Source organism: Bacillus rossius, chromosome 1 (assembly GCF_032445375.1).
Source record: "Bacillus rossius redtenbacheri isolate Brsri chromosome 1, Brsri_v3, whole genome shotgun sequence".
NCBI lineage: Eukaryota > Metazoa > Arthropoda > Insecta > Phasmatodea > Bacillidae > Bacillus > Bacillus rossius.
In genome coordinates, this window is record NC_086330.1 from 318,475,651 (window position 1) to 318,500,930 (window position 25,280).

General features: G+C 38.0%; 2 protein-coding genes across 3 annotated transcripts in view; one reads left to right on the top strand and one right to left on the bottom strand.

Moving 5' to 3' along the window:
* Nucleotides 1-25,280, top strand: part of LOC134527956 (uncharacterized) — a 1,033,783-nt gene that overhangs the window by 120,007 nt on the left and 888,496 nt on the right. The window lies entirely within an intron of this gene.
* Nucleotides 1,560-5,404, bottom strand: LOC134527954 (uncharacterized). The gene is made up of 2 exons (XM_063361045.1): nt 5,192-5,404; nt 1,560-4,231 (listed from the first exon to the last, which is right to left on the bottom strand). Exon 2 carries the CDS (start codon nt 4,189-4,191, stop codon nt 1,675-1,677), a length of 2,517 nt encoding a protein of 838 aa, XP_063217115.1. The 5' UTR covers nt 4,192-4,231; nt 5,192-5,404; the 3' UTR covers nt 1,560-1,674.

Sequence of the window (25,280 nt, forward strand, 5' to 3'; positions counted from 1 at the left end):
GTGGATTTACATTTTAAGTATTTTGTTTAAATTAATTAGGCTATCCTTTCCGAACCTGTTTTTTTTTTCCATTTGTAACATTATGGTTTGTTATAATTTTTTTCTTTCAAAATGTATGCTTTAAATGTTTACATGGTGATTTTTATAGGGTTTTACAAACTGAACGGGCGTTTTGGTGGACCCCTTTAGAAAATACGTATTGAGAAAAAAAGACCTTAGGGGTCCAAAATTTTTTGTCATAATTTTTAATTTTTTGTGAAATAAAAACAAACAAAAATTCAAATACCTGAAACAAATCATTTTGCTATATTAACTTAATTTAACTAGAAAATAAAGACGATTAAAAAAAACTAAATACAGGATATTCGTGAGTTGACGGAACACTTTTTGTCTGTAATGTAATGATTTTTCTGAGTCAACTATGTTCTTTTTTCCTAACGCAAACAAGCATTTTGTCGAGGCAAACAATTTGCACTTGGGTGCGCTGAAATAAACCTTGCCTAGGTCAAGTATGGAATCAGACAACACCTCAGAAAGCACAGCCGACTATTTTTTTACGGGTAGTGTTCGCGTGAAATTCGTCCAACCCCTCCATTTCCTGTTCGGTGAACAAGAAACGTAGCCCCATTGTGCGCAGCTTGGTTCGGGGCGGGGTGGGGCGGGGCGGTTTGGGAGTGAGGTAGTGAGGGAGGAAGGAAGGGAGGGAGGGAGGGAGGACTGTGACGTGTCAGCTATCTCGTGAAGATCGCGAGGGAGACGACCGCGAGGCGCGGCGAATGGGGGACTAATTGGCGCGACCTCGGCGCGACCTTGACACGGATCGCACGGTCGCTGCGCCCTCTTGACTCCGCGGGGAGGCGTCTGTCTCTCTCTCTCTCTCTGTGTGCCTTCATTCATCCCGCCGTCTGAGGAGACGTCTGGATCTCTGTGCGCCCCACGACACGTAACCCACTGCGCTGCGAGCTCTGCGATGTCCAGGATGGACCCCGCAGTCCTGTGCACGTTCGCGCAGATCTCGTCTGCTCATTGGCTGCTGGGTTGCTTGTGATTCGATACCTTTCTAGTTGAGGGTTTCTCGTTGGCCGAAGAGTTACCCAGAAATCACCGAGGGGCAAAAACCAACATAAAAAAAATATATTTGCATTTAAGCCTTTCGTAAAATGAATTGTTTCGGTGTCTGTTTATCTACATTGATTTTACTTTTTTTGAGATCTTGACCAAAGGTAAATAGGGTGACATAGCCAGTAGTTGATCATTTAAACGAAAATTCCATTTTAATTCATGATACACAGTAAAGATTCAACAAAAACTTTAATTTCTAATTTTACTGTAAAAGAACAAAGTTTTCTCTACAAAATCCACTATGTGCACACACATTTAAAATATTAGTTACCTAGGATATTTTACCTTAAATAAAAATTGCCAGGGTGCACCAGTAGTTGATCACAGCAGTCCATATATTGATCAGCAAGAATCTAGTGGTTGATCACTGTCTATGTATACATTAACTCATACCAATAAAGCACAGACTAATAATTATATATATATATATGTATTTATATATTAAACTGATGTGCACTACAGTAACTACCTAACCTTTCTTCAGAAAATATTAATGTCATTCATAGGCCTATAATACAAGCAGTTAATGTACACAATAGACTTACAAATAAATTAGGGATTGATTGTGCTCACTTCAACTGGGTTATCAAACTTGTAACGTATTCTGTCTCCAATAGGTACGATTCTCGGAGTTGGTAACTTCTTTAAAATCTGGTAGTGCTTCACAAAGCTGACATCATCTTCATCTATTCTGAACACTGTATTATTTTTATCACTACTTTTGAGCCCCATGACTTCAATGTATTCTCCATCAGTTATTTTCTGGATGGTGCAAACAAATCTGTACTTCAAATTTTTTAACCCAGGGAATGACACCAGCACAAAGTCTCCTTCCTTCAAATTCTTCAGTCTGTCAACCGAGGTGCTAATTTGGTCATTTTTGTTTTCGTCACTTTCTGATGTAGTTCCAAGTGAAACATCATCCATATTGTCTCCACTAGAATGCCATTCCTCAGTATCAGATTCAGATGATGTGTGTGTTTGTTTCTTCTTTCTAACAAGCTTTTTGCATTTGTCAGTTTTATCAGTTTGAGGCTTAGTCGAGAATATCAATCTTTTAGTTAGCTTGGCTACACTTTTGCTCGTATCTTTATTTATGCGCTTTTCAAGTCTCATCCTCTTGGCAGCTTCCTTTTCCTGTTTAATTCTTTCCTTAGATTCATTCCACTGTAACCACTCTTTAGATGTTGTAGCATATGGCAAATGTTCCCTTTTTCTTCCAACTTTGACAGGTGATTCGCTGGGCCACAAAATATGGTCTGCAAATGAAGAGCTGATTTGTTGTTTCACATTTCTTATCATGGAAGGCCTATTTATTTTAGGTGTTACTGAGCTGTGAGTTCCTTCGGTATTTATGGAAGACGCTGAAGTACAACATGCATTTAATGGATTCTCTTCAGTGATTCCTGACATTTCTCCTACAACGTTATTACAAGTCTGAGGTGAAAAAATTTCATCAATAGCTGGCTGGAGAATATCACCTACAGGTCCCTCATCCAACAATTTGCTGGTATCCAAATTATCCTCTTCAACATTAGTAGTCACACTTACTGAAGTCTCAGGTAGTTGTACAGTTATTTCAGAAGGTGAATCTTCATCACTAGATGCAAGATTGTCTTCTTTTGGAGTCTTTGCTGATGGGACACTCACACACTTTGAACGAATTTTACACCAAACTTCATAAAGTTCCAAAGCTTGAGGCTCGCCTCCCCAACCTGATTTTTCTGCTGCTCGAAACTCTTCGGCTCTTCCCTTTTTCATCAATGTTTCCAAATACAAAAGATGTTCTACACCAAATGATGCTGGTTGGATCGTGTCATTGCTTGACCTAGTTGTGACAGGGGGACAGTTCCTTGATTTACTTGACATACATTTGCTGTAGTCAACTGCATCAGGGTCAAATGGAAATATACCACACTTCCTGAATCCACTCTTTACAGTATCTACAGTCGCTCTTTCAGTAAAAACTGCTTCTAACAATGGCCCAAACACAACTTTCGTGACCACTTTATTGCCAGTTTTGTGTTTCCAAGAGTACACAACATTCCGCCATCCAGCTTTCAAGGGACGGAAGATCGCAACATCTGCTGGTTGCAGCACATGAGTTGCATTTGGGTATAATGCAAATTGTATTATACCATTGTCAGCACAAAACTGTGCAACTTTGTAAGTTGTGTGAGATTTATGTCCATCGACTAACAGTAGAACAGGAAACTGAACATTCCGTTTCTTGAGCCATGGCAGGAAAATATTTGCAATATACTCATAATAGAGTGCTCCAGTCATCCAGCCTTTCTTGGATCTTCCTACACCCCACTCACTGTTCAGGTTTTGCGCAATCTCTCGTGATATTTTTTGCAATGGGAACACAATCATGGGGGAAACCGTATTTCCAGCGGCATTAAAATTGGCCATTACAGTGATAGCTTCTTTTTCATTTCCACTTTTTACTTCGTAGAGATTGTCAAAAGAAACTGGTCCCAAAACTTTGCCTGTTTTAGGGCAAGTCTCAAAACCAGATTCGTCAGCATTATAAATTCTGCTAGGGTCGTTTAAGATGTCCAAATGATTTTCTTGTTCCAAGAAGCCTTTCAGTTCATGGAACCACTGCCTGAGACTTTCTTCAGTTACTGTTGCTCGGGCTGTGTTAATGCTTTCAGCATATCGTTCGGATAAAGTCGGATGACGCTTCAAAAACGATTTGAACCATTTGATACCTGGTTGTCCATCTTTAAATGGAGTTGGTCTTTGGTCAGATAACACAATGTCTCTAACAGTCTCAAACAATGTTATTCGCTTTATGGGAAAACCCTTTTTTGCATATGCATGAATCCAGCACACTAATAAATTTTCTTCAGCTTCAGATAAAATTGAACTTGGGCCCATCTTACGCTGAAGTGGAACCTTACCTTTAACTTTGTTGTTTAGTGTGCTGAATGGTACACCGTAATCTTTTGCAGCTTTTCGTATACTGCTGTTGCCCGACTGGACTGCATCTATTGCTGCTTTTAAATTTTCTTCCGAATACTTGAAAAATTCTTTCTTTGGCTTTCTAATAGCTACCTCCATTTTGCAGTCTACCCAGCAAGAAATGTCAACATTTCAGATCCTGCAACAAATAAAAATACCTATATTTCTTATTTTACGTAAAATACTCCTCATACTAGTAAAAATAAAAAAAACTAAGAAATTATCTTCACATTTTTGAGAAAGGTGCCACTGTGATTAAGTGGTGAAGATACTTGCCTTCCACTAAAGCAAATCAAGTTTGATCCCCAGCAGGGTCACTAGTCAGTAAGTTTTTGTGGGATCTCCAGTTTCCTCTATCCTTTCATTCTGGTGTTAATTCCATACACATTGTGAGTACTGCTCTTAAGTATTGCCCAAATCTCTTTACTCACACAAATTCTTTAGACAAATGATGAAGGGAAAGTGGTTCCAGAAAAATGTTTCCCAATAATTAAAATTATTGTTTCAACATTTTACTCAGCAACAGTTCAGCCTAACATTTAACTGGAGTGTTAGGTAACATTCCTATTTGTCCAGAGAAAATAATAATAGCACAAGCTGCATATTCTTACAAAATCTTATGGACTTCTGTGTAGTTCTCTCATTAGTATTTTTAACTGGGTTTATTTGTTCAATAAAGTAGTAAGCAAGTCCTAGCATAACCATTTTATTATCCAGTAAATGACTAGTAGTTGGTCAAACTAAACTAGTAGTTGATCACTGTGATCAACTATTGGAACATGTAAAGATTTAATTTATCCTGAATTATAATCATAAAGTGTATGGGTTTTAAAATTATCATATGTAGGATTTAACAGTAAACAAGAGAAAAAGGGAAAAAACCAGTAGATGATCACTTTGACCAACCACTGGAAATTTCCAGTTTGCAAGGTCTAATAGTTGTTCACCAAAAAAAACAAATGTTAGGCCTAACTAATATTACTTTTAGCAATAATACTTATACCTCTGAATAGTAATCAATGAGTTACTATGAGAATAACTCTGAAATTATTACAATTAAAGGTGGATGTCAAATGATTAATAATGAACTGTAACTCACCTCTCAACTAGTCCAAAATGTCCTCTGAAGCTGATGATGTGACATGCAGACATTAAATACAAACTCACACTAAAATGGCGGCTGTGATTTCAATGGTGCTACTCTTACCGTGTTAGCCAACCTTCTAGCAATAACATAACATATTTATAGACTTTTTCCAGGTTCACCAACTCTTAAAATTTTACCTTTTTTGTCACATTGATCAATTACTGGGTTCTGATCAACTACTGGCTATGTCACCCTATAATAAATTTTTTCAGCTTAATTTTATATTTAACTTGTCTTCGATAACTAGTAAATTGAAGACGCGGGTGATTAAAAAAAACATCCAAACTTTTACATTTATGTTTCAGTATGATACGATTTGCATTCGTTCAGATGTGAAATTTTTCTGTCTTTCGGGTGACTGCATCCTAAACAAATTTGATTGTTAAACAACAAATTTGGAAACAAAGTATTTTTTCTTATGTCACGGCCAAAATTTGGATAAATAATATAAAATATAAGGTATGGGAAAATTAAAAAAAAAAAAGGGGTGTCTGTAATGTCGGTTTACGGACGATAGTTTAACGCGACAACGTCATAACAAAACATTGATGAAATGATTGCATACTTTTATGAATAAAATTGAATCATTTTTATTGAATTATCACTATTATGTATGGATACTAAGAAGGAGTGAAATGAAATCTACAATTTAATTGATAAATTTTCTTTTATTTGCACTCATTAATTCAAATATATTTATTACTTTAACGAACAGATTATTTTAACTATAACTTTTATACATGTTTGCTATTTAACTTCTTCCAATCTGTGTTATTCTGTTAAGGATAGGACGATGATAGGAAAAGTAGGAAACGAATGGGAGTGTTTCAAGTTTAATGTGCCTCGAAAAGGTCAAATCGATGGTGGTTCCAATCGAGTGGATGAGAGATAAATGCGGCGCAACCGTACAATGTGCGCAACGGGACACGTCGTAACGGGACAATGAGCGTAACGGTACACTTTTTCGTGTGTGCAGCCGGCGTTCATCGATTTATTAGACGTTGTAACGTCAAAAGTCAATTCGATGGTTGATCCAATCGAGTGGAAAAGAGATAGTTGCGGCGCAAGCGTACAATGAGCGTAACGGGACACATCGTAGTGGGACAATGTGCGTTACGGGACACATCGTAGTGGGACAATGTGCGTTACGGGACACTTTTTCGTGCTTGCAGCCGGCGTTCATCGATTTATTAGACGTTGTCACGTCAAAAAAATCGAATATAATAATGTTACTAGTAAAGGGAAAATAATATGTAGTTATTCTCTGATCGGTTCGTTCATAGTTAAGCTCCTTACGAACCCACAACTTCCGTCAAGTTTCAAGAGGTGCAGATGAGTGTTGAAAAAAAAACCAATACAATTGGAATGATCATCGCAGTAAAGCTGCCCCCCCCCCCCTCCTTTCTCCGCTGTAGTTCACCCTCTCTTCTCATCTCTCGTGGGCTTTGAACAAATTTGTCTGGAGCTCGGGTATAAATTAGTTTTCCCGTGCTGCGGGTGTTGGTGGTTGGTCCAATATTGACTCACGCAGGCACCTCTAGTGTGCCGCCCCCCGCTGCACCAACTAGTCTGGTAGGAATTACCAGCACAGCTCCGTGGCTAGATCATGTTGAGTCGCGGCTTGTCGGAACACTTCCCATCTGCGGAACATATTCCTGTGTGTGGGCCTTTCCATGTCCATGCAGTTAATATCGAGTCAAGCGTTATTTCTGCGGCCGCTTTCCGTATTGATCAATCTTTCGGGATACGCACTGGCCGATTGCCATTTATTTAGGATGGCTACAGAGGTGGTTACAGTAATACAAGTATAATAATTAAAAACACATGATCTGGCAAACATTAATATTTAATTTAAATAATACGTACTATCATATGCAGAAAACTGTCCTAGAAATCAAAAATTATGGGCATACCGGTATTTCAAACTTAGAAACTTTTAATTGCACAGCTATGGTTACTTTATTGTTATTAATTTCTTATTGAAAATATAAAATATACTTATCATTCAACAAATATATATTAAAACAATATATTATTTCATAATTTTTTTTATGTATAACCAATATCAACAGTTTTGATAATTCCTCGTTATTAAAATATCACTGAAAAAGAGTTTCAACGAAATGTGGCATTAATTTTATATTTTGTGGAGTTTGAATGCAATGTATTTGCATTTTTAATTTTAAAGTTAAACTTTAAACGAACGTACAGTCGAACTGCGTAATGAATTAAAAAGAAAATTAGTTCGATTGCACGGACGTAGAATAATTTGCTAAGCCATAACACAGCAGCACAATGTAGCTGAAACACTTTTAAATTGACACGAAGAATAAATAAAGTAAATTGCCCATTAAATATAGTTTCAAAACTAAATATTGGAATTTGTGTAAGCCTTTTGAATAGTACATTAAGAAAATAAAAATTTTATGTATAGGATAATCAACAAAATTCAATCGGTTTGGTTATTAAGTATCGCACGTTTGTTTTCAAATATTAAAAATTCAAAATATTAAGAATAAAACTAGCAGTACTTGGTATTCGTAATTAACTTGCTTTAGGTTTGTGTTGTTTGCCAATTTTAAATTTAATTGCAGGAATGATAGACACGATTTTTATATGTTCCCATTTCTTTTTTTTTTCCTTGGAAATCAGGGCTTAGCTCGTATAGGAAAACCCGCGTTAAATATACCAGTGATAGTTGTCCTTAAAGCTCAGTTTATTAGGTGACTTGGTAAATTGAAGAAACTTTCAGTAGGTGTTCCTTGACATGATGAGACATGTAATTAATTCTTCATTTCCAGCATGCATGGATTTCGAGGGATAGCGTTTCTTCTTGACAAATGAAAAGAAGCCATTCCTTAACGCAAGAGATTCATGGTGCGATACTTTCCTGTGCCAGCGGTTATTCGTAAAAACTAGCACAGGATGTCTACGGGTCAACAAGATTACAAAAATGCCCCAAATTAAACAGAAACTCCACAGGAAGTCACGAAGCTTTAAATTTTGAGCAAACGTTTGTTGACTTGCATTTTGATATTTGACGCCTCACTTCATTTTATAGCGACACATTTAATATAAATAGTTGTAGACTGTCCTCTTGAATCGCATGTAAATAACATAGGAAAAGGTTTTATCTTTCGTACTTCAGATAGCATGTTACTGTTACTACCCTTGATAATATAAACTATTTGGTGACCATTTATAGGCACTTCATAGCCAAACCTAACAACTATGAAGTTATTTTTATTTTTTCCTTTTGATGTCATTGTTTTATCTAGGAGATTTACACTTAAGGTTCGTTATAAAATTATTATATTTAATATTTTTCTGCAAATAGTTTTGACTGCACACTACCGTTAGTTAAAGTCAGACATGTATTTATAATAAAAACTTTTACTTTGACTAATAGTGTTAGGACGAATTACTAGGTGTTTATTTTTTGGTGATTACACAGTTGGATCATGTTTGATAGTTTAAAATACCCTGAGATTTAAGACAATTGTAAGAATAAGTTATTAAAAGTTCTGGAAAAAAACCGGAAATTAGTTCACCAAGTATTTGTTAGACATCCTGTATCATGATGTTAACCTCTAGTCAAGAATTGTTGTGACTGGCTGTTTTTCTTGTCACTCCCTCCGCGTTGTGGATGCCTCACTTGGCAGCTTGATGGGGCCCGGACCTGGTGTTTTTTATGAGTCCTGGAAGTTCTCCAGTGTTGTCAGGAGCACCTGCGCCCGGCAGCAGAAACTTTTGATGTCGGAACGTTGGTAACAGCTTTCGTTTGAAGCCCGCCCAAAAGCGCTTTCGCGGGAAATTACGGTCCTTTCCTTCCTTGATAGCCCCTGTCCGCTTTTGTTGGGACTCGGAGGCTTGCGATGAGATGGATTCGGCAGGGGTGGGGAAAAAAAAGGCGAACTCTTGTGTAACAAGGCTAGAAATGTTTTTAGGTTTATTGTGTTACGTCGTATATGCCACTTCCATGGGCTGACCGTTGTTTATGTTATAAAAAAGAAACATGTGTGTGTGTGTGTATGTGTGTATATATATATATATATATATCGCGACAAAATGAAAACTGTTGGAAGGTCTGGTCAGTAGAACTGGCTGCGCAAAAGGTAATTATGAATCTCGAGACTGGTGTCCTCTTATTGCAGCGATATATATTTTTCGTTCATGTTACAGAAGGAAAATAACCGGCTTGGAAAACAGAATACTTAATCACGAACCACTTTTAATGAAACGTTTTTGTGTCACGTTAATTCGTGTATTTAAATAAAAAAAACTTCGTTTTAAGGCTTTGCTGAATCTTGTGGTTATTAAAGCAACGTAAAATTTTAATCGTTTTAAAATCCATTGTCATTTGATAAATTTAATTAGTTCATGATGAATAAATTCAGCTAAACAGACGTATTTCACGATATAATATTGGTAAAATATGTTTCAAAGACCTAACTAACCTGCACATGACAAATAAACATTAAAAAAATCTATGTTTTGTAACACAGATGGCTGTAATTATATGATGATAAATATCATGACAAGCAGCTACATATTAGGTCTTGTACATTTTTTTTTGTATATTTAAAAGGAAATTTCTTGTAAACTCAGTTCCCAACTGCCATTTGTAGTTTTACAAAGCTCTGGCTTGGAATTTTACAAGTGATATTGTTGGTAACTGGGTTTCCAATTATTTTCCTTGTAAAAGTACAAAAAACTTTTACAGTGTCTACATTGTACTTTGACCTTTACCTTGAAATTTGACCTTGATCTAGAAATTTGATCTTGGCCTTGAAATTTGACCTTGAATGCACACTTCTGAGCTCCATGTCGTAAGTGTACATTTTTATATTTTTTAAAATAATATTTTATTTAATTTTATATTAAATGCTATTATTTTTTATGAATTTTAAAATTTTCCCCGTTTTCTAACATAAAAAATACGGATTTTCAAGATGGTGGCCGTAACGGAAATTCCAACGGTGATATCATAATCCAAAATGGTGGTCATAATCTAAGATGACGTCAGAGGCTTATCGGAGGCTTTAGACATGGATGATTAAGACTCTTTTAGGACACTGTGTTCTTTCTAAGGCAAAATTACTTTTGAGGTTTTTCGAAATAGTAATTTTTGAATTGTGGAATTTTTTGGGATATTTTGACGGGATTTTTTTTCCAAAAAAATGGAAATTTTGGGCGATTTTTGAGTAAAAAGTATTGTTACAATATGGATTGGAAATGCGTTTTCGTTTGCTCAAAAAAATTATAACGTTCGCTAAAACACAACAATAATAATAAAAAACAAAATACGTCTAGATCTGGGAATTCAGAAAATAACCTAAAATTGAATTAGCCATCGAAAAAATGGCAGTAACGACTGGATGAAAACGCTAATAAATCGATTAAATTCTCAAATGGTACTGATAACAACTGTAAATACTTTTTTCTCCATAAACGAGTGCATTTTTAAACAGATTTACGTAAGGCAAAATATCTGTAATTTCACACAAATTAATCATTCATTTAACCATTACGAAATTCATTTCCAGAAAAAAAAAGATGGCTAAACATTTATGTACCAGTATTTTTTTATAAGAAAAGACAGTATAGTGTAATACCTGTCAAGCATACAATGTTAATAAAGTAACCCATTATAAAAAAAATTGCAATCGTTCGTGAAATGTACTGAAGTAGTATTCGCTGAAAAAAACCGACTGAGTAGATCAATCGTTTACATTTGGTTACAAAAATAAATAAATTTGGAGCTACATATTCAAATCGAGTAATTTTCTTCAACGTGGATCATGTGTATGTTTAAGTGCACGTGGCTTTGAGCAGCCGAGAGCGCCGAGCAGGTCGCGAGACAGGCGGCTGTCACGTGACCCTTGGCGGCGAGGATGCTGCGCGCTGGACCGCGAGCGACGCCGCGTGATAAGCGCGTCTCTCGCACCGACACCTCCCCTCCACGCCTCGAACAATGGGGCCGTTATGAGCCGATGCTTGGCTCCGCTGACCCACAGCCTCCCTCTCCCCCCCCCCCCCCCCCCCTTCAAACCTGACCCTTGGAGGTGCGCGTTTTCACAGGACCTCCTGGGCTACACGCTGTTAGAGATTACAGTCTCAAGTTACGGACTTGCCAACGAAGAATTCTCCTTGATTAATCAGACTTACTCGTAGTTTTAGATAACTGGACCTTCGTTGAAACTATGCCTTATTTAAAATTCCGAAATTCAGTTTTTTTTTTCGATTAAAAAACAGGACGAACGCACGTGAAAGAAATAAGTGATTTCTCGCACGAGTGCTAACCAGGTTTTTGAATGTTTTTTCTCTCGCACACCAAGATTATTCTTGTGGGTTCGTGTTCAAAAGTATAGGCGAACTTCGTACCCGTTAATTTACAATTTAATAAATTTACAATTTATTAAGACCCCTGGAATATTTGTAACCAGCGTTCTTCGTATATTTTTAGCAGTATACACCTGGGTTTCCGGACGGTCGGAATTACGACCCGCGCTCATGAATACCCAGGCGTTCTCGGCGGTCCACAGTCTCGGTGCGGCTACTGCAGTTCATACATGTTCTTGTGAGGGACAGTCCAGATCTCGCCATACAGCCTTCTTTGTGGGTGCATTTTAATTACTAGGTAATCGAGAATTATTTCCCGGATACTAAAGTGTTATTGTGAAAGTAGTTATTAATGAATATGCATGTGTGTCGTCTTAAAATGTCCAGAAAAAAGTAAAGGTTTAGCTTGACTTTAGTAAATTTCGATATGTGCGATATTTTAGCTTTGGGGAAGTCTTAGACGGTATTCTGTACCCTGCCACCTCTACCGAATCGTGCCCACAGTTACAGTTGCAATTTGCAATATTACTATAGCAGCGCTAGATGTTTGTTATCTTCCAAGTGTGCACATTTTTTCCCACAGAAGAGATTAAAGCTTCCGTGTGACCTTGTATGGCCGTAAGGATCGGGTGTGAGCGCAGGTTCAACGCGTTGTCATAGCAAGTTTTTTTTTTCTTTTTTCGTAGATATAAACGTTGCTATGTCGTTGCATTGAAACTACACAAACAAATTCTCTATGATCCTGCACTTTGTTTGCAGTTTATTTCTGTAGGCACTGTGCCAATTTTTTTGTATGAAATAGAGTGGGCACAGTTAAAACATCATCCTATTATATTTACAGTGGTGTTTTAGTGCAATAAAAAATACCAAAATTATTTTGTTTAGCTTTTATAAATCAATTCATATTGCTATCGAATAAAATTAAATGGACAGTTGAAACAAATCGAATTATCGCAGAAAATATTAAAATTTTAAGCCATGGTGCCTTTTATTTGTGGGGTTCAGATTTGTATCCTCTATATCCCTAGCATGATATAATGTAGTAATTTGTATGTTTATTCCACGGATGCAAGAAGTTAGGGAGTAGGCGTATACCTTTGCCATGTTTATCATTTAAGATTATATGGGAAAGACTGTCCGCCACTCTTTTCATCTGGATAACAATATATTTTCTTTGGCTGTAATTAAGTTAATAGCCAATTGGTTACTAATGTATTGTCTACATACTTCTTTTTAACAATAATCACTTAATGTTGGCATATTTACGATTCTTCACAGCGAGTTCCTTTCAAGCTATTAAAGAAACTACTGTTATAAGCCTTGACACAGGTACGGTTTATTTAGCGAACTAATTGCTAACCAGAGTGATTCCCACTTTAGAACAGACCCACTCTTTAGACCAATACCTCCATTGTTTTTTTCCGTCCATGCCAAAAAGCATACAGCTTTGTTTATCATATTAATATAAATGGTTCATCCTGACATTGCATTCTAAATTATATTTTTTTCTGATGTTCTTCCCTTGCGTGTTTATAGCAAGCACGTGTAGTAATACATTGCAATTAACACATGGGGGGGTTAGTGATGTAGATAATCAAGAGTGCACTTACTGACAGTCGCTGTATTCCGTGGAACGTTTAAATAGTACTATAATATTTTAAAATTTTTAAATATATAAAAACCCAGTATATTCGGAATTGACTTATAAATTTGAAATAAACGATGCAACGAATTATTTGTTAATTTAGATTCGTACCATAAAACGAAATTTTAAAGTTATATTTCAAAATATTAATTATGTATATATCATTGCGCATGCTTATTACTTGATAATATTATTTTATTGGTATTCAATTTATATTTTGTATTAGTCCCAAATCTACTAAGATCTATTAATCTTGCCCTTGTATTCTTGTATAACTTTTTTTTACCGGAATAAGTATAAATACATATACATGCACACAAATATACTTAATACGCCTCATTTTCTCCGTAATCTGTCCTATCTATTTTTGACCTAGGCGAACAGGCTGCCAACGGTGTTACAAGTGACAACAGATGGCGTTTGATATTATAGTTTGTTTTTAAAACAATTGATATACTTGTATGCTAATTTTAAACTAATGTGGAATACCAATATATAATTAATAGTTTGGAAGAAGCGTGGTAAACGTTATTTGTCATCGTCATGTGTATGGACCTAGGTAGAAACGAAGTTTTTCATATCAGTTAAAAACAAAGCAACGAAAAAAAAAATATAGGTTAATATTTCAGTAGCCAAGTGCATGATGCTTGACGAGGAATAAAACTCGGAGCAGAGTTTAAAAACTTGACCGGATGCGCTATGGCAGACGGTATACGCACAAAGTCTTGTCTGACAAACGGCTTCGCTAAGACCAGTGTTGCCAGGTTAAAAAAAAAATTCCTCCAAGTTACTTCAGAAACTGCTTTGAACTACAAACAAAAAAAATTTACAGAAAAAAGTAATTTAAATCACGCAACACAGTAAAAAAATAATTGCAACTTTAAATTGGGATTTTATTCATAAATTGTAGGAAACACTTTCTTTTATACATTCTATACATTTCGTACTCTTAAAAAGTTAACTTTAAATCATCACCTACTTATTTTCAACATAACTACAGATTGACATCACAATCACGATATAATAAAATATTACTCTAATGTGCTGCCAACATAAATTGTTTCATTAGAATTTCCAATAAAATTTCTCTGTTTGCTACAAAACTTGAAGTAAATATCCCTATTTTTCTATTTTGTGCTAAACATTTCGTGATGTTGTTCCTTTCTAATAATCCCTACTCCGAGTGATTCACCCTTCAACCTGGCAACACTGGTTACGACTGATGACGCGATGAACGCGCCGCGAATCTAACAATATTCTAGCCAATCACTTTTTACAATCCCTGACGTCAACCCGGGCGCTACAGACGTTCCGATTAGGAAGATTTTCTATATCCATCGCGTCGTTGGTGTGACGTTACCTAAGTGCACGTCAGAATCTTGTTCCAGAATGCTGGTTATACTGGTGCATTGGTAGAATTAATACTTCTGTTATATTTGTAACGGTTTTGGGTTCATAACTTTTCTGTGAAATCTTTGAAATGCGTTCACTCACAGTGAAATGAATTAATTTTAAACTTGAATTAAACATATTTAAGTTTATTAAAAAAAAAGCTATGTAAACTTTGATGGCTGTCGTATGTGTGGTGCATAAACTTGTATGGTTTATTTTAGTTAGAAACCCAGGTGAAAAATTAATACGTATACACAATGACGCGATATTTTGCTGTGGCATAGCGTCCGTCGCGCTGTCGCGATCCCACCAGCAGTTTGCTGACGGGCGCGCTACGGCGGACTGAGTGTCTCGCTGACGGCGGCACCACGGCGGAGCAGGTGTGCGCGGCTGCAGAGGCCAGCTGCGTGCTGACGGGCTGTGTGCGTCTCGCCCCAGGTGTGTCCCCTGCGCACTCTCGCACGTCAGCGAACACAGTCTTGCCAATTACAGCGTACCAGTGGTCTGCGCATTCTTCTACCACCGTCCTTCTGACCACAGTGTTGTTTGCAAACAGCTTCGTGTGGTTGTCAGCGTTCTTTAACACACTGAAACCTCCTTGGGAACACAGCAGTTTCCGAGCAGCCTTCAAATCTGTCGCCCCAAAAAATATATGAATGGTCGAAACACAAGTCAGGAAAGAATCTGCTCCGATACATAGTCAAAGTGGTAACTGGTAACACGCGCGCGCGTGTGTGAAGAAAAATAAGGAATAAAAATAAAATCAGACATAGATTATAATTCAAATTTAAATGCGCCAAGTTTATTCCAAAGCAACACTAAATAATTACTATACTTCATGTAAAATTTCATCGACGCTCGCAGCCATGACATACAATGAACCAAGGACATTACTGAAAGATTTAAACACGAGATATGATCTTATTCAGCTATAATTATGCAGGACATAATTATTTATGATTCTTTCAAAAAGTAAAAGAAGGGAAAGTCGTACAAAACACGACGTCTTTAGAACTATCACAGCAAAGACAACGCCTTATACGTCATTTCAATAGTAGAACATAGATTTCACACGATATTATATGTAACAATAATATTGTAGGAAAAAATCAACAGACACGTTATAAGGTGTTTCCAACATAATACACTGTAACATAAAGCATTACAGGGCGTATCAAACGTAACGATACCAAACGAGTCATAAAAGTTTCGGGAAAAGTTAATCAGACACATCACAGGATGTTTCCAAGGAACATACATGTCAATATGACGCACTCACTACAAGTCGTTTGATGAAGAAAAAGGGGGAAGCTACAATCCGTCAAGTTTATCATAAATATAAAGGAAGCAAAATATAATACAGTACGATAAAAGTTGCTGCAAAAGCCAATACGGGGTATTATACAGTGGGCAATAAATAATGCAAAATTATAATAACACATTAACAAATGCGATCGCTATGAAAACGATCCAGGTCAACAAACCAGCAATACCGCAAACCAAAAGCGCTGAGGCCGAAGAAAGTAACACAAAAACGTCGTACGACTGTAGATATCGTCTAATGAGAATCATGTCTTTACTTGAATCAGGGAAAATACAAAATACAAAAGGTTTACAGAAAAATTAAGAATAGCTGGCCCTAAAACACGGGTGGGCAAAGGGTCGTAAGGATGCCGTAGTTGACGCGTGCGCGACACGCCGCGAAATAACATGGCATAACTTAACTTTCGTAATCACCCCAAACAAGCATTAACATATTGCAAATAAATAACTCATTAACTCTGAACATAATTTGGAATGGTGGTAGGCCAAAGGTAATTTCGAAAAGGTAAATACTCTGAAGTTAGGAAACTGCGTTAAGAGATACAGTCACAAAGTATACCAAGCAAACAACAAACGAACGGTCATGCTATGTCGGACGTGCGCGCCGCGGAACACCACTCTAAATTAACTTTTTACAACGTCTGACCAGACTGAGGCTGTGCCAGGGGATTCCCATAAGGGGACCCAGCACTTTTCATGCCCTGCGGAAGCGCGCAATGCGCATGAGCAGAGGCACACAAGGGGAAGGAAATTTCGCAAGGAAAAATAACTCCTTGATGTCAAAGGGGGGAGAGGAGCGGAAGACGGCGTTGCGCCCGCGATCTTTAAAGCAGCACTTAGGAGCTTATCGCACACTTTCAAAACATCGCGTGCTGCTTCAAAGTGACGATAGGGAGATGTAGGCCTACAACACTGTCACTACACTTAAGAACTGTTGAATCCGAAACAAACTGTACTGACACCGACTTATAATAAACTACACTGATACAGACTTGAAACAAATTACATTAGCGCAGGGTTGATATAAACTACACTGACACCGACTCGAAACTAACTACACTGACACACACTTGAAACTAAATACACTGACGCAGACTTGAAACTAACTACACCGGCACAGACTAGAAACAAACTACACTGACGCAGACTTGAAACTAACTACACTGACACAGACTTCAAACAACGATTCTTGAGTTGTCGACATCGTGGGTGAGAGATCCAGAAACGTCTGCAAAAATATTATTTACTCAAAGAAAATATTTTTATTTATAATGTATGGGCAATAGTTATAAATATTCGTTATTGTGTTAACCTAAATTATTAAATGATAAATTCTCAAGAAAAAATAATACCTCAGTTTACATCTATTCACACAAAATCAAATTTCAGCGCTCCAAAACAGTACATGATTACTCTCAGGGCTTATTATTCGACGCGGCTAGAACTTACAAGCCAAGCAACCTCGGACATGAGTAGTATATAATAGTATTTCCGGAAACAGGATGCAGGATGTGGATTGTGATTGTCGGTCCGCCATCTTGGATTTGTGACGTCACGGCGGCAAAAATTCCTCAAAATTCCTCCAAAATGACTCAAAATTTCCCGTTTTAAGAAAAAATTTCCCGTTTTCGAGGGAAAAATTCCCGGTTGGAGGGAAAATTTCCCGATTTAGTCCTTAAAAATCCCAACGGCTAGAAATGTCCTGATAGAGGCTTAAGCATCCTTAACTCAAGCCTCAGTTAAGCCTCTATCAGGATGTGACCTTGACCTTTGACCTTGACCCCGACGGCCATCTTGGATCCACCATCTTGGATGACGTCATTTCGTTTTCTCGAACATTCCGGCATTGTGTTATCAGCCATTTTGAATTATGACGTCACCGTTGCAATTTCCGTTACGGCCGCCATCTTTAAATTTATTATTCGATTTTAATGAAAAAAATTTAAAAATTATAAAAAAAATTAAATAATAAAATTTTTAATAAAATATTTAAAAAACAAACATTTACAACACGGAGCTCGGAGTCCTCGGTTCAAACCCGACGAGTGCAAAAAAATAAAAATGGCGACCGATCCTTCCCCCGCGGTGGCTGCAGACATACTGACTCCCTCCACTTTTTTTTTCAAAGCATATATATATCGTCAGGTAGTATGACGTCATGTCCGCCATCTTGTCCTCGTCTGCTGGAAGCCATCATCAGTGTATCGTCGGCGAGAGTGCGCTGACGTCATGTTAGTTTAATTCTTATCCGCTAGAGTGCAGTAATCATTTATTATTGCTGTGACACCCGACATATTGTCATTTGGCCACCATCTTGAAAATCCATAATTATTTAGCTAGAAATTCGGGAAAAATTCCAAAATTCATTAAATAAATTTGTAATCTATATACTGATCGATTAGGTCGACTAAGGTCCTTGGTACGATCTAGGACGATGCAAAAAAATTAAATATAACATCAATTTAACATAATAGTAACAGGTTCGAGGAATTAAACACCACAAGTTCTTTTACAAACATAATATTTATTACATAATTTCTATTCTACTACAGGATCATTTGCGAAAGCCAGCAATCTTATAATCATTTAGTTCCGCAGCGGTGTGAAATGACTAATTCTTAGCTCCAATCGGTTTATACTAGACAGAGTCCAGCCAGAACCTTTACAGACATAGTCCACCTCTTCTTGACAGAGTTTCTGGATACCGTTTTTAACAGTTTGCTTCACATCGTTAGAACTGTAAATTACTGCAGCCGATGTCTTGAATGCACACTTCTTCACTTTGTCATCGAACGGATATGGCTTTCCATATATACAGTCCAACCACAAGTTATATTTCAAAGGTCCGTTTGTTGCTACATCATCAGTAAGCTGATTGATTATGTCCTCTCTGATATCATCAAGAAAATTACAAATGTCTTTCGACTCACCTAACGTATTTAAATAATAGTAGTCCTTCAATGTTCCACGAAATGCAGACTGCGCCAAGTAGAAGCCATTATCGTTCACTTGTAATGCGCCGAACACAGTCTTAGGTTTATTTTCCTGTTCAGACGTCATACCAATCGGTTGCTGCACATTGGTTTTCTTGCTTGTACGCTCACGAGCCTTCAACCTAAACCGAGGAGTCGAAATTTCTGCAGGTAGTTCAGCAGTAGGCGCACGGACTTCACCTTTACAGTTTTTCGCATGTCGTCGCAAATTATCAATTCGAGTAAACCATTCATGACACTCATCACATCGAAACTTCATGCGAGATGGATTCTTCGTGCATTTGCTCCGCTCATGTCTTCGTGCATCATGAGCAAATGCGAACGACGTATCACAGTAGCTGCAAGGATACCGTGGTAATGAACACGAACCTTTCAGACCCGATCCAGATACTGACGTTGCCGCAGTTGCACCATTTCCAGTCATTCTCTTATGAACATCAATGCATCGTTGTTGCGCCGAAACCTTTACTTTCTGCCGCACAGCAGGACCTTTGCATGCCTTCATGTGCGTTTTCATATTATCTTTTCTGGCAAACTGCTTATGACATTTCTCACAAACAAGCATTTTACGATATAGGTTCTTGGCACATTCGCTCCTCTCGTGCCGCCGAGCATTGCTGTTGTTTGAGAAAATCTTGTCGCAGTAACAGCACCGATGTTCGTTAGTTGTTGTCGATTCGGCATCCATTGAAGTCTTCATTGAGGTCGTATCGTCGATCGTCGTGGTTTCCTGCACATCCAGCTCAGTAGTCATTAAGCTATCTTCTGCTGGCGGTACCACGTCTGTTGAAGTCTCCTCCAGTGTTGACATCGACGTTGCCAACAGGATCTGCTCCACCATCGTCGACGCTGACGTCATGGTTCCCGTAGACGATGGTACAACCTGCATCGAGTTCGGCGTTAAAGTCGGTAAAGATGCCATCGAGTTCGCAAGAACAGGTAATTACGCGACTTATGCACCAGAAGAAACAAACTAGGCGATCCTTACAACACCGACGTCAGTAACAAACTAAGCATCCTGCTGTCTAGGACTCGCTTATATACATGCACCGTATGGAATAATACGATAGTCAAATCAAGATCAATTTACTAAAATACTAGAGTCAAAACAACATTAAAAAAAAAAAGCACTATCAACAAAAAAAGGAAGCACCGACAACGAAAAGGAAGCACCTTCAAAAAAGGAAAAACAAAAGGAAGCACCGACAACGAAAAGGAAGCACCATCAACGAAAAGGAAGCACATTTGGAAGCACCGACAACGAAAAGGCAGCACCGGCATCGAAAAGGAAGCACATTTGGAAGCACCGACAACGAAAAGACAGCACCGGCAACGAAAAGGCAGCACCGGCATCGAAAAGGAAGCACATTTGGAAGCACCGACAAAGAAAAGACAGCACCGGCATCGAAAAGGCAGCACATTTAGAAGCACCGACAACGAAAAGGCAGCACATTTGGAAGCACCGACAAAGAAAAGGCAGCACCGCCAACGAAAAGGCAGCACATTTGGAAGCACCGACAAAGAAAAGGCAGCACCGCCAACGAAAAGGAAGCACATTCGGAAGCACCGACAAAGAAAAGGCAGCACCGGCATCGAAAAGGAAGCACATTTGGAAGCACCGACAACGAAAAGGCAGCACATTTGGAAGTACCGACAACGAAAAGGCAGCACATTTGGAAGCACCGACAACGAAAAGGCAGCACCGGCATCGAAAAGGAAGCACATTTGGAAGCACCGACAACGAAAAGGCAGCACATTTGGAAGCACCGACAACGAAAAGGCAGCACATTTGGAAGTACCGACAACGAAAAGGCAGCACATTTGGAAGCACCGACAACGTAAAGGCAGCACATTTGGAAGCACCGACAACGTAAAGGCAGCACATTTGGAAGCACCGACAACGAAAAGGCAGCACATTTGGAAGCACCGACAACGAAAAGGCAGCACATTTGGAAGCACCGACAACGAAAAGGCAGCACATTTGGAAGCACCGTCAACGTAAAGGCAACACATTTGGAAGCACCGACAACGAAAAGGCAGCACATTTGGAAGCACCGACAACGAAAAGGCAGCACATTTGGAAGCACCGACAACGAAAAGGCAGCACATTTGGAAGCACCGCCAACGAAAAGGCAGCACATTTTTGATGCATCATCGAATAAGGAAGCACATTTGGAAGCTCCATCAACTAAAAAAGGCAAAAAGGAAGCACAAGTTACGAGATCTAAGTCTTAGTAAGAAATCATAATACAAGAAATAAAAACATTACATTCTTATAATTTAAATTATTTATTTTATTGCTTTACATTATACAAATGCAAGTAAAACAAGTCATTATTGTATGTAGCCAGCATTCCTCAGTTCCTTGATTATGAAGGATATTTCTTTGATGCACGAATAGTTTCCTGCACAAAGCGAATCATGTAGAAGTCTTAGCCGGTCAACCAATATGTTTGGATCTTTCCATGATGTGTAATCATTCTCTTCTACAACCATCTTCCTTGCACCTTTATAATAAATATTATGATCTCTGGTGTCTTCCGTTTTACCACCAACCGCAGGGTAACTTTCATGTTTGAGACGGTGATCATCACAAGCTTGATCAGATTTATTTAATATATCACGTCGTTTCCATCGTTTCGGTCTCAGGACACCGCCACATTCTTCGATCTTGGCAGCTTTAGGTGCTTCATCATAGTCTATGTCTTTGTCAACAGCCTCAGAGTCACTGTTACAATCACCGTAGAAGGAATCGTCTTCACCCAATTTACCGTAATAATTCGATGTTGATGATGTTGAAGTGTCTTCATCGTCTTCATGCTTCCTTTTTAGGAGTCCATCATTTTTACAAAGTAGGAAAGATCTACTTGAATTCGGCTGGAATATATTCTCACTTTTCACGTTAAGGATTCTTCCATTGTCTTCATTCTTCCGTAAATCATCAACCTTCTTCAATTTAAGTTCTTTGTCGAGATCGGAAGAACCAAGAAAATTATTGTCGTAATGCAGATCACTCTTCCTTAGGCTAGTAGATTCATCGTTGTCCTCTAGCTTGTACGCAGGCTTGGCGCTACAAGTTCTGCCATGTCTTTTTAGGCTCTCTCTCCGCGTAAACGACTTGCTACATCGAACACAACTTATCATATTGCGCAGGGGATTTTTAACACAGTCATTCTTCTCGTGTTGTCTTTTATTCTTTCTCAAGATAAACTCTTTACTGCAAAACTTACACCTATGTTCTTTCGATACAGCATCAGATCCCAAATCGGAATTCATATTAGTTACTGAGACTAATACCAGATACCAATTGAGTGTTTTAAATTAGATTCAATACTTAAATAGAAATTTTTTCATATTTCATCAGCGAGAATTAATATATCTCATGCAAAAGTACTTTATGCATGTAGTTCTGCTTTTCAACAACAGATGTCGCCACATGTTGCTTGCAGGTAAATAATATTTAGTTCTTTTATGCGGGATGCGGGATGCTCACTAACGATCGCAAAAGAAGGATGGCTTCGCTAGACTCCAAGGAAAAGGAAGTTCGTCTTGCATGTTGGTGCTCCACAGATGTCTCATGGCGTAATTTGACTGAGTAATGATATTTGTTAATTCCACCTGATAAAAATATTGCAAGGTTTGATTTAGTAGCAGAAATTATCGAATTAAATGTAACTCCAAATAAAATGACATGTCTCATTAGAACAAAAAAAATCCATGCAGAGAGCGGTTTCTCAGAATAGTCAGAAACACTTGAAGAAACCACAGGAATGATTGCAAGAACACGGGAAAAACCATCAAAATATTGTCAAGAATAATCAGGAGCACACTGAGAAAACCACCATAATATTAACAATAATAATCGGAAGCACACGGAGAAAACCATCATAATATTGACCAGATTAATCGGAAGCACACAGAGAAAACCACCACATGTTTTCTTTGATATCATAAAAGTAGTATGTGAATGACGGTCCGAGATCAGGCGCCAGGCGGTGGATTGAGATTGTCGGTCCGCCATCTTGGATTGTGACGTCACGGCGGCCATCTTGGATGGATGTGACCTTGACCTTTGACCTTGACCTTGATTTTGATCCTCAAAAATCGCCAAAATCCGCCAAAATTGGGCAAAATTTGCCCAAAATTCCTCAAAAATCGCCAAAATTTCCATTTCTGTGGAAAAAAGTTCCGCCAAAAAAATCTCAAAAAATTCCACAAATTAAAAATTTCTCATTTCGAGGGAAAAATTTCCCGTTTCGAGGGAATAATTCCCGTTTTTAGTCCTTAAAAATCCCAGCGGCTGAAAATTCCTAAAACTGGCTTAAGCATCCTTAACTCAAGCCTCAGTTAAGCCATTTCTAGGAATAAGGATACCATGACCGCCATCTTGAATTATGACGTCATCGTTGCAATTTCCGTTACGGCCACCATCTTTAAATTTATTATCCGATTTTAATGAAAAAAAATTTAAAATTCATAAAACAAATTAAATAATAAAATTTTTAATAAAATATTTAAAAAACAAACATTTACGACACGGAGCTCGGAGTCCTCGGTTCGAACCCGACGAGTGCAAAAAAAATAAAAATGGCGACCGATCCTTCCCCCGAGGTGGCTGCAGGCATACTGACTCCCACCACTTTTTATCATCATCTAGTATGACGTCATGGCCGCCATCTTGTCTTCGATGCTGGAAGCCATCATCATTGTATCGTCGGCTAGAGTGCGCCGATGACATGTTAGTTTAATTCGTATCCGCAAGAGTGCAGTAATCATTTATTACTGTGACATCCGCCATCTTGTCATTTGGCCACCATCTTGAAAATCCGTAATTATTTAGCTAGAAATTCGGGAAAAGTTCCAAAATTCATTAAATAAATCACTCATTAATTTACATATTGATTCGATCGATTCCCGTCCTCGGTTCGATACCCGATCGTTGCAATAATGTTTAATCTTATGTAAAAAAAATAATTTAAATAAACCATGTTCAACATCCTTAAAGAGACATTAAATCCTCTACTACCACCATCCTATCAGACATCAAGACCACCATATTGGAAATGTGTAATTTTAATGCTAGAGATCCGGGAAAAAGTTCAGAAATCATTAAATAAATTTCCGATCAATATACTGATTAATTAGATCGACTAAGATCATTGGTACGATCTAGGATGATGCAAAAAAAATTAAATATATCATCAATTTAACATAATAGTAACAGGTTCGAGGAATTAAACACCGCAAGTTCTTTTACAAACATAATATTTATTACATAATTTCTATTCTACTACAGGATCACTTACGAAAGCCAACAATCTTATAATCATTTAGTTCCGCAGCGGTGTGAAATGACTAATTCTTAGCTCCAATCGGTTTATACTAGACAGAGTCCAGCCAGAACCTTTACAGACATAGTCCACCTCTTCTTGACAGAGTTTCTGGATACCGTTTTTAACAGTTTGCTTCACATCGTTAGAACTGTAAATTACTGCAGCAGATGTCTTGAATGCACACTTCTTCACTTCGTCATCGAACGGATATGGCTTTCCATATATACAGTCCAACCACAAGTTATATTTCAAAGGTCCGTTTGTTGCTACATCATCAGTAAGCTGATTGATTATCTTCTGTCTGATATCGTCAAGAAAATTACAAATGTCCTTCGACTCACCGAACGTATTTAGATAATAGTAGTCTTTCAACGTTCCACGAAATGCAGACTGCGCCAAGTAGAAGCCATTATCGTTCACTTGTAATGCTACGAACACAGTCTTAGGTTTAGTTCCATGTTCAGACGTCATAACAATCGGTTGCTGGGCATCTGTTTTTTTGGTTGTACGCTTTCGTGTCTCCAATCTAAAGCGAGGAGTCGAAATGTCGGCAGGTAGTTCAGCAGTAGGAGCACAGACTCCACCTTTACATTTTTTCGCATGATGTCGCAAACTGTCAATTCGAGTAAACCATTTAAGGCACTCATCACATCGAAACTTCATGCGAGAAGGATTCTTCGCGCATTTGCTCCGCTCATGTCTTCGTGCATCATGGTAAAATGCGAACGACGTATCACAGTAGCTGCAAGGATACCGTGGTGATGAAGACGATCCTTTCAGACCCGATCCAGATACAGGCGTTGCAACAGTAGTACCATTTCCAGGCATTCTCTTATGCACATCGATGCATCGTTGTTGCGCCGAAACCTTTACTTTCTGCCGCACAGCAGGACCTTTGCATGCCTTCATGTGCGTTTTCATATTATCTTTTCTGGCAAACTGCTTATGACATTTCTCACAAACAAACATTTTACGATATAGGTTCTTGGCACATTCGCTCCTCTCGTGTCGCC

What these genes read in the sequence shown, in the direction of transcription:
- LOC134527954 (XM_063361045.1), bottom strand. Translation starts at nt 4,191, where the DNA reads ATGGAGGTAGCTATTAGAAAGCCAAAGAAAGAATTTTTCAAGTATTCG.